The following is an 11130-nucleotide window of genomic DNA, read 5'->3' as shown; positions in this document are numbered from 1 at the left end:
CTAATTTTTCTTCTATACTACCCAAAATGTTGAAAAATAGCAGCTGGCTCTCTCATTCTACTTGCATCATGAATTTCTTTTTATTGATCAGTCTTCTGACTTGATCGAGGTGGCCTGACACGAACTCGTCAACCTCTTCACCTCGAAGTATCATTCGCACGCTGCATCCCCGACTACTTGTTGGATGTACTTCAACCTTTGTCTTCCTCAACCGTTTTTACCCTCTAGTAACATCAAAGTTATCCCCTAATGTATTAATACATGTCCTATCATCTTGTCATTTCCTCCCATCAGTGTTTTCCATATGTTCCTTTCTTCAACAATTCTGCGCAGAACCTCCTCATTCCTAGTCTTATCAGTCCACTTAATTAACAACATCCTTCTGTGGCATCATATCTCAAATGCTCTTTCTAAGATGCAGGTTGGTGTTTGATACTAGCAGACTTCTTTTAGCCAGGAATGCCCTCTTTGCCTGTGCTAATCTGCTTTTTATGCGCTCCTTGCTTTGTCCATGTCATTTTGTTTTCAAGGTGGTCAAATTTCAACTTTATATACTTCCTGGTTTCCAATTTTGATGCATTATACGAGGGGAGTACAAAAAGTAAGTAACACATTATTGTGGCAGGCTAGGTAACTTCACAGTGACACAGATACACGACATTATTTTTCAAAATAGTCACCAAGTGTCTTTCATAGTCCAAACTTCTACCCATCATTCATAATTTCTCAATGATAGAAAGCTGCTTCTCTGTAACAGGTCCACTCAAGAATCGCTGTGTGAACGTCCTCATTGGAAAATCTCTTTCCCTCTAGAGGTTCTTTCAACTTGCAGAAAAGGTGGAAATCACATGGTGTTGGACTTTCTATGCAGAAGCTTTCAAACCTCCCATCAAAACACTGAAGTAAAGTTTGTGTTGTGCACACCACTTGGGGTGTTGCATTCTTGTTCAAGAGAAAAACATCTTTGTTTAATTTTCCGCAGCTTTTGTTCTTTGTTGTCATAAATCTTGTCCCTTTGTGTGCAGGTGACAGTGATCACAGAACCCAGCATGAGCAAAATTTCCAATACTGTAAATGATCTTCAGATGATGGAATGAGCACTGCCTATACAGATGGGCAACTGCTGAGCAATGTCCACAATAGTCACTCTGAAATTGCTATGAATCAGTTCCTCAATTGCCTAGACAATGCCAAAGACCTTCCTTTTTTATCAATATCACCAATGCCTGTGCACCCGTTTCACTATAGACGGTATGGCACTCCGTACAGCCCATATACCGCCAGAATTTCATGATGAATCTCTGTGCAATTTAGAGTTTTTCCCCCACAAGAATTTTACTGTTATTTGTACTTCAAATTTGGAGTATGTTTACAGCTGCTGTGCCCTTTCACTTACACACTGTAATGCAGCAAAGCTGGGTCATGTACTCTGATCTGACAATAGGCTGCTCATGTTGCACAATGGTTTTCGTGTGGACGACGTAATTTATTTTCTGAAGTCCCTGCATATATTGGGCTGACCTGAGGTGAGATGAGATGTAGCATGAATTCTTGAAATTTCTCAATCTCACCTGGTCAAATTTCCCTTCAGTATAGAAACACATTATCTTGTATTTTGAAAATTCTACTGATTGAAACTTGAAATGTGCATTGTACAAGTTGGAATAATGTACTGTCACATCATGGATAGAAGCTTGGGGGTTTAACATCCAGACAACAAGTTTGTTACGATAGCATGCAAAAGTTCAGATTGGAAAGGGGTGAGGAAGGAAATTGGTCATGTTCTTTTCAAAGAACGAGATTTATACTCTGCAGCGGAGTGTGCGCTGATATGAAACTTCCTGGCAGATTAAAACTGTGTGCCGGACCGAGACTCGACCTCGGGATCTTTGCCTTTCATGGGCAAGTGCTCTACCAACTGAGCTACCCACACACGACTCACGCCCCATCCTCACAGCTTTACTTCTGCCAGTACCTCGTCTCCTACCTTCCAAACTTAACAGAAGCTCTCCTGCGAACCTTGTAGAACTAGCACTCCTGAAAGAAAGGATATTGAGGAGACATGGCTTAGGCACAGCCTAGGGGATGTTTCCAGAATGAGATTTTCACTCTGCAGTGGAGTGTGCGCTGATATGAAACTTCCTGGCAGATTAAAACTATGTGCCGGACCGAGACTCGAACTCGGGACCTTTGCCTTTCGCGAGCAAGTGCTCTTGATAGAGCGCATGGTGTCTAATTTCCTTAGAGATCATTAGCAATCATACCAATGTGATACAGGGAACACATCATTTGATAGACTTGCAGCTAAACATCATTGTCTGCAGTAGGTAACAATCACTGTTATGAGAGGCAGTATGTGGCTTACCTAGTGCATAGTTTGAATTTTAGACAACAAGCATGTGAAACAGCCAGCTATGGATGCTGTTGAGTATCACGTACAATCATCAACCCTACTGGGAGACAAAATCCACTTGCAAACAGTGTATAAATACTACTATGACAAAGCTACCAGTTCATCAAAAGCAAAGAGGTAACTAAAATTAAAAGGAAATTAACCTCATATTTTGGCTTCAGTTTTGGAAACAACAATGAAAACTGAAGATACTATGGAAAAACTAGTGATATTATGATACAAGAGTTGTGCTGCTGTAGTGGTACTGTCAATTGCAAAATCTAAATTACATGGGCAATGTGTTGTATTCAACATTGAATTTCAAACTGCCAGCATATAAGGGACTGTAATAAAAATGGACTGAGTTCTCTTCTTAAAAGTTGTTTATTTTCATTATGTGTATAACAAAAAAATACATCACAAATATTAAAACAAACATTTCAATAACCATTTTTTCTTTTGTGCAATAATAGGAACAACTGTATACCTTGATATGTTTGTGCAAAATACGTAAACTGAAGATCTGCTGCAATGTTTGAAATTTCCTCTTCTTATGTAAATAATTATATTATGGAAATTTTGGAATCACTTGATCAGTAAATATACTGCAGATTTCTGGTCTTTACATCAGTCAAAGAAGCTCTGACAGCTTCAAAAGCAAGAATTGGTTACTATTTCTATTAGTCAATGATGGGCTTAAATTCATTTATTTGTTCACTGCCACAGAAATCTGCACTACTGATATGAAGAACGTGAATAATTCAGACGTGTAACATACCATGAACGTCGAGAAATTTTTGAAGGAGAAATAAAAGCCTATCAAATAAGTTACATTTACTGAGTGTAAGCAAGTGGTGATGTCAGCTTGAAAGAACACAGTGATGACCACTCAAAAGTTATGGAGAAGGTACTTGTGCACAGTGAAGGATATAGATTAACATTGACATCTAAGGCATCAAATTCAAAATAACCCTAATTATACTGAACAAGTTAAAATGTAGTTTTGTCTTAGAACAGTGGTAACACCTGCAATGATTAAAATATCAAAATTACAAGAATGAAGTAGGCTTCTTTAGGACATCGGCAAATCAATTTCGAAAACACAATTGCTTAATCAAATATATTTTTTCTGCATTTGCTTGTGTTTGAATCTCTGGGGTAATGCTTATTTAAATAAAATAGGACACCTTTGGTATAAATAAGTGTATGTATATTACCATGGATTCACCAAAGGGCAAATACTGAGTTTCGAAAATGAAGGGTAAAGGAATAATAGACAAATAAATAGCTACAATAAACTACATTATCCTGAGAGCAGAATTGTGAATGGAGGAAGTTCTTGTACTGATATGCTAGAAAGAGTCTGAGCTTTCTCATAACGGGCAAAACAAAATCCAGCACAAGCAAAAGAATTTCTTTGGAACAGTTAAAGTAATTTTAAATTCACTTTTGAAGACTGGGAAGCTTAAACAGATAACAAATGTTCTTACTAAACACAACATGCTCACTACAGCAGAACAAGAAACAAGATTTACATATGAGTACGTCTTTGAATCAGAAGCCTACAAAATTTTCAAATGCAAAGAAGGGAATAATGTCTTACAGCCTTCATTGTCAACTGTAAAATTTTAGTTTTTATAAAAGATTTCCAGTTACCTAATGGTAGAATATCCATGTTCTCCTTCACATGCACAAATAAGGTATAAACAATAGTTAATGTCCATGAACCAAAAAACCAGGCCAATAAATCAAGCAGAGAAGAAACATGATCAAACAGTCCACAGATGTATTGCTGCTTCATAGTGTCCAACAGGCACAAACAAATAAATTTTGTGAAGAACTTGATGAATTTATCACCAAAATCCTAAAGAAACACACTATAATACTGCTCGGAAATTTTAATGTACAATTGGGCTGAAAGAAAAACATTCGGGCGCATTGTTGGGAACTACCCAGCTCACAAAACAATACACAAGAACAGCAAATAATAGAACTTTGCATAGCAACCAGCTTAATAATGAAATCTGCTGCTTTTAAGCATCTCCCCAGAAAACAGAAAATGCGAAGCTCTCCAAGACCCAATTTAAAGGCATTTCAAATAGGTCATGTTGCAACCTAACCGAAGACTCTGAAATATAACAGTGAAAAACTCAAACAAGGAAGCGACTTTAGCGACAAACTGGAAAACAAAAATCCAAAAAATTGGAAACAACTAACAATTTCTTGTTCAAACAGCAAAAGCAAAAAAAACTCTTCACCAACATCAAAAGAGTGCAGTGGAATTTGGAAGGAAATGAAGCAGTCACAAGAAAACAAAATGCATGGCAAAAATAGAATGAAGACAAGAATGTTGGAAACAGGACAAGATTCCTTGAAATGAGGAAAGAGCACCAAAACTGATTAGGAATACTAAGAGAATTTATGATAAAAACCAATTAAAACAAACAGATCATGATTTCAAAATGAAAAATACAACAACTTTCTAAAGTTTTTTTTAAAAAAAAAAAAAAAAAAAAAAAAAAAAAAAAAAAAAAGAAAGAAGACCTGAGCAAATATTCTCCATCAAATCTTTGCTTTAAAGAAAAAATGAGAAAAGAGCAAGTAAAAACCAAGAAAACTGATACATTTTTTCCCAGTATATTGAAAATTTACTCAGTTATAAATGTCGGAAATCAAGATTTAACTTTATGCAAGGAAAAGCTCAGTGCCCAGACTCATATCCCCAATGAAAGGGGAAATCAAAGAAAACATCAGATCTCTCAAAAATAATAAAGCACCTGGGGAGGACTCCATAATTGCAGAATTTTGGAAATATTCAAATAACAAATTTCTCGAAAACCTAACAGAAATTGTCCAAAATATTTGGTTAACAAAAGAGATTTCTGAAGACTGGAAGACTTCCTTGATCTACCCACTGCATAAAGCAGGTGATCAAACTGATGTGAACAGCTATAGAGACATTTGTCTCCTACCAGTTACCTACAAAACCTTTCAAAAGTGCTAAGGTAAAACAGCAACTCGACTCTGAAATTGCTTTGGTGGATATATCAATTGATTTTAGAAAGATCAGATCATGCTCAGAGCTGATTATCAACTTAAAGTCTTTAATAATTTATCTGAAAAGTAGATCTAAAAATTTCTTAATTGCTTTTATGATGACAGGAAAGTCGACGAATCAGCTGATAGGAAGTCACTGTTTGAAATACTCAAACTGTGCATTGATACTAAAACCACAGCTCCAATAAACAGATGCTCACAAACAACAATTCTAAAGTAAAATTTAGAGATGAAATTTCTAGAAGTTTTGAGAAAAAAACTGGAGTGAGGCAGGGAGATAGTCTCTCCTCACTGCTCTTTAATTGTGTTTTAGAAAAAGTCATAATGTAATGGAGAAAGTCATTATCAGAAAGCCAAATCAATGAGGCATCAGATTAAGTTACAAAAAAGACATCTCACAAATAGACTTTTTAGCATTTGTGGATGATCTAGCTAATTTTTTTGACTCAATGAAAACAGCCACTAGACAAATAGAATTGCTTAAAGAACAAACTGAAAAAGCAGGCTTACAAACCTCCTTTGTGGAAATCAAATTTATGGCTAACATTAAGGCAGTCCCAAACATAATGAAAACTAAATATGGAAAATTTGAGAGAACTAACACGTATCTCGGAGAAGTAGCTGAACAAGACATTTTCGAGAAAGAAGCCATTAAACCACGAGTTAATAAAATGAAAGCAGCATACCACTTTACCAAGGATGTATATAATAAGAAGTCAGTATCCATCAATGCTAAACCTTCATACAACTCTATATTAATTCGCCCATAAGCACTTTATGCAGCAGACTGTTTTTAACTCTGAACAAAAAGGCAATGATGGAAGCACTGGAAACCACAGAAAGAAAACTACTTGGGAAAATTTTGGGGCTAGTTAAAGAGAAAACACAACACAGAAGATGTCATAACAGTGAACTTTATGCATACCTTGAAAAAATTGCAGTTGTGGTTAAGAAATTAAGAGTAATTTTCTATGGCAACATACCTGGAACGAATCCCAACAGACTGGCTAAAAGACTGTTTACTTATTTTGGCAAATTAAAAATGGATAACACATTGTGCAAAGAAGTTGGAAGGGACAGGGACGAACTTCAAATTACTCCACAAGATATTGGAGGAACAACTGCCACTCAGACACAAATTACAGGACTCCAAAGGTTTCCATGAAAAATCCAAGAAGAAGACTGTAGTCACTTGGGCAGAAGAAAGAAGAGAGCAACACTGAGAAGTAATGAGAGAATTGTGGATGAAAAGAAAGAAGAGACAGCTGAAATAACTGTAGTCCATAGCAGCTCATACATAAAATAATAATAATAATAATAATAATAATAATAATAATAATAATAATATGAAGGTGACAATGCTGTGTGGCTCCCAGCCTGTTGCAAGCCTGTGATTGGTCTGGTGTGTCAAATTCATAGTTAATTTACTCAGTTTCTCTTTTGTCCTCAGATGACTGAGTAGGTCCTATTACAGACCTTTCCAATACACAGAAATGTGAGGGAGCTCCACATCAGTACCAAGAAAGACCTGTTAGTAGGCTATGGAGGTGGTCTAGAAGAAGAAGAAGAAGAAGAAGAAGAAAAAGAACAACCTGTGTTTAGCAAGACCAGCTTATTCCAGACATTTTCAGATATATTTCCTTAACGTAGTTCATACGGTTTTGGTCTAAATAAGGCAAGTACAGGGATATTATTTATGAAACAGCCAGTGTGGCTCTTCTACAGAATATGTATTACAGCAAAATCTTCTGTGTTCAAATAAGTTATTGATTGTTTTGACACTGCACAAATTTCACTGTCACTTACAGACAATAAGTTTTCAGCAGAGACTTCAGTATTAAACTGCAAACATTGTTAAAGGCTATACATTACTTGAAATTGTATGTTCAAACAGTTACCTTCGGCACAAAGAAATATATGTTGACATTATCAATTAAGCAACTGTCATTGCATCAATTAATTTTATAGGACAATAATTAACAATGTATGTACTATAAGAAAAGCAGCACAATACACACAGCTGTTGAATCAGCCCAAAAATATTTTTCCATGCCTAATGACTCTAAAATAGAAGAAAATTTCAAAAATTATATACGTAGGAAGGATTTATAAGGAAAATAGTAAACGACTAACAGGGGTAAGGTTTCCCTTGGTGATCAGAATTTCATCTGGTCACAGAAATATAATGGCTGTTGCATCCAGTAAGTGAAAGTGGCCACCATGTGCTGAACCTAAAAATGGGAATAATGGAAAAAAATTGCAAGCTTGCTCCATCAGCAAACATGTTTCTGCATTAAAAAGTGCAAAAGTGCAAGCTTTCCCTGTCTGCAAACATGTTTCTGCATTTCCTGCTTCTGCAACAGACCAACAATGTTCCTATTTCTGATATCTAAACAGCTGACACTGAAACTGTAACAGTATTTAGAACAATCAGACCCATATATATATAATGCACAAAAACTGTGATAAACTAAATTACTTATTTCAAGTATGTGTAGTACAAGAGTGAAAATGCAGTGAATACTGACAGTAGCATGCAAACTTCTATGAGACTGTTACTGTCTTTTCAATCATCCCTCATCATATTTCAGGAATTTGCAGCTAGTTAGCCTAACAAATGTTTCAGACTGTACACAAATGACTGTCGATTGTGAGTTACATTACTAGTAAAAATGCTGTAAGGTGAAAGGAATTGCAACTGTAAACAGAGTGATCAGCTGTACCATAGCCACATTAGGTAAACCGATAGTAAACGTAGTAGATGTTCTAATCTGCAGCAATGAAGAAACAGAAGAACAATTAATTCTATTGCCTTACTGTTATCTTTCTGTAAACAGTGATTTCTTACCAATTTCACCATATACCAAACATCCCAACATTCCTTGTACTCACTAGTTTATAATGAAGGTTATGGCATACTTTTCTTTATTGTAGTCATGTTTCAACAATATTGTTCCAGTAATTCCTCGGTCTATATATTTACACAAAATGCAAGAACCTTTATAAGTTCATGAGACTTTTTTATTTCATAGTTCATAACAGAATACTAATATCCTATGTAGGTCAACATTGTCTCAGTCTTACGAGAAAATGCAGTGGTTTATGTACTGTTTACTGACACGTTGTGTGGTCTTCATTTCTAGCCCTTGCTCTTTTCTTCCACTACAAACAAAATGAAACCACCACTGCTTCAGTAAAGTAACTGTACTCATAACAACAAAGATGGTTCACCTTTTCAATGGAAGTGCTAATATTCAGTGGAGCTTGCCTGTTCCACCATGAGAGAGAGAGAGAGAGAGAGAGAGAGAGATAGAGAGAGAATACCAACACTTGCAATCAAACAAGAATGCCTCATCTTATTGCCTAGAATGACACTTAACTTTTAGTTCATTCAGCTCCAAATATTTCACCAGACATAGAAATTCGCTGCACAAATGGTTGTGCTAGACATGAAAGGACCTCATAGTCACTTTCCCAAGAAATATTGCGAGGGTAATTTATTTCTGACCGCAGCCTCTCGAGCAGAATCTGAGGATCAAAGTCACGTTTCGGAGGGACACCTGGCAAAAGAAATTCTTTCAGAGCAGATGAGATATCAGATGAGAATATCTGTTTAACCTCTTTTACTCCATTCCAGGCTGGAACCATTTTAACACCTGCTTTCTCACTATCCACTACTCCCACTGGGCCACTCTGCACTACCTTTTTTGCTTTAGATGTGTCACGGACTGCATAGACATGATCATTATCATCTGCTCTATATTCTGGAACACTGTTATGGTTCTGAGTCGATTTATCTTCTTCAGATGATGAGGAGAATTCCAACCCTCCATTACTACTCATGTTTACAGTTCCTGTAGTTATACTAAAGTTATCAAAATTGTCTTGGTCAGAAATATTTACAGACTCAGAAGAATTATCAGGACTTATGTAAGACTCTGAAGACTTAGTTTCATTACTGTCTACTGTAATGTATTGTGTATCGGCATCATCTGTGATCACACCACCATTACCAGAACTTTGGTTAACTTCATTTAAACTTCCATCTAACACTGTATTAGTAGTGACCTCTTCATCATTTTTTGCCTCTGTCTGTTGATCATCATCAGTGTCAGAATTAGAATCTGTATTCTCTGTTGTAGACTGCTCTGTCTGTTGTGTAGAATTTTCAGCTTTTACATACGACTGATGTTTTTTCCTGAGGTTGCGAATTGTGGAGAGACGTTCACCACGGAAATTTCTGCTGTCTATATTGCTCAGCATCTGGCGGATATCAGATTCTCGATGACCGCTGCAGCAATGTAAAGCACCTGGATCAATAGGGTGAGCCTCTGTGAAGGAAAAAAATATGTTACTTGATTATCAGCAAAACAAAATGATAGAAGCTATTGTCAAGCACTTTTTTTGATGTATGTGGAAACTATTTCAGAGTGGTTACAGACCTACATTAACAAACTGCAGGTGCAAAATAGAGATTGATATCTGAAATTAAAAACTAGAATTACTGTAAATACACATTCTCAATTCTTTGCTCAGATATAGTGACTGATGCACTTAAGTATCAAAAGACTTGTGAAAGATTGATTCTTGTACAATACTGCAAAACCGCAATCTCTCCAATGAAGAGTTATTGTGATGGTCTTGCAATCTTATTCATTTTTCAGGGTATGTATTTCTGAAGAAAATCACAGAATTATCTTCATAAACAAATGATGATGTAATTTGCAATACCATTGCTGTGTAGGCCAAATGATAGTGAGGATGTAATGACACTAATGCTTAAACTTCCATGGAAAAAATTACATAACATGGCTGTTACTGCTATCCTGTGATGCATTTGGTGCCGCATCCTGGGGAGGAATTTGTAAGAGATGCAAAAGTCTTAACTATTTCACATCTTTGTTGTTATTACTCAAAACAGATAACAGGTTCCCATTCAAAACCACGGGCTGTCATCTCATTAATAAACTATCAACACTCTTCCAAAACATTCCATACCGGAAGAAAGCCAATGTGCACTCCGTGTGCATATCGAGGAAGTCATCCAAGATGTGGAAAGGGTCCTTCCGGATGCCATGAAGGGTAGAGGGTGCAGCCAACTGCAGGTGGTGGCTCATGTCGACACTAATGATGTGTGTTGCTATGGATCGGAAGAGATTCTCTCTGGTTTCCGGCGGCTATCTGAGTTGGTGAAGACTGCCAGTCCTGCTAGCAAGATGAAGGTAGAGCTCACCAGTTGCAGCATCATCGACAGGGCAGATTGCGGACCTGTGGTACAGAGCCGAGTGGAGGGTCTGAATCAGAGGCTCAGATGGTTCTACGACTGTGTAAGCTGCAGATTTCTCGACTTGTGCCATAGGGTGGTAGGGTTTCGGGTTCCGCTAAATGGGTCAGGTGTCCACTACACACAGGAGGCAGCTACACAGGTAGGTATAGGTTAGACAGTCTTGGGAAAGATCAAAAAGGGCTCCACGGCAAAGAAACGACAGGAATCGACCATGCAACAGTCGGTATTGTAGTTGTAGCTGTGTTGGAAACGTACCAGAGCTTCAAGTGCTGATAGAAAGCACTGAAGCTGAAATCGTTACAGGAACAGAAAGCTGGCTAAAGCCGGAGATAAATTGTGCCGAAATTTTTACAGAGGTGCAAACTGTGTTCAGAAAGGATAGATTAAATTAAGT

General features: G+C 36.9%; 1 protein-coding gene across 1 annotated transcript in view; it reads right to left on the bottom strand.

Annotated features, from left to right (window-relative positions):
• Positions 1-4941: 4941 nt before the first annotated feature.
• LOC124789874 (ER degradation-enhancing alpha-mannosidase-like protein 2) overlaps positions 4942-11130 on the bottom strand; it is a 109836-nt gene continuing 103647 nt past the window's right edge. The window contains exon 9 of the mRNA XM_047257388.1: positions 4942-9780. Coding sequence (XP_047113344.1) covers positions 8837-9780 — 944 coding nt within the window. The 3' untranslated portion in view covers positions 4942-8836. The remainder of the gene's footprint in view (positions 9781-11130) is intronic.

This window comes from Schistocerca piceifrons, chromosome 3 (assembly GCF_021461385.2).
Source record: "Schistocerca piceifrons isolate TAMUIC-IGC-003096 chromosome 3, iqSchPice1.1, whole genome shotgun sequence".
NCBI lineage: Eukaryota > Metazoa > Arthropoda > Insecta > Orthoptera > Acrididae > Schistocerca > Schistocerca piceifrons.
Note: the sequence above shows the minus strand (reverse complement) of the source record. Positions and strands in the feature narration are given on the sequence as shown.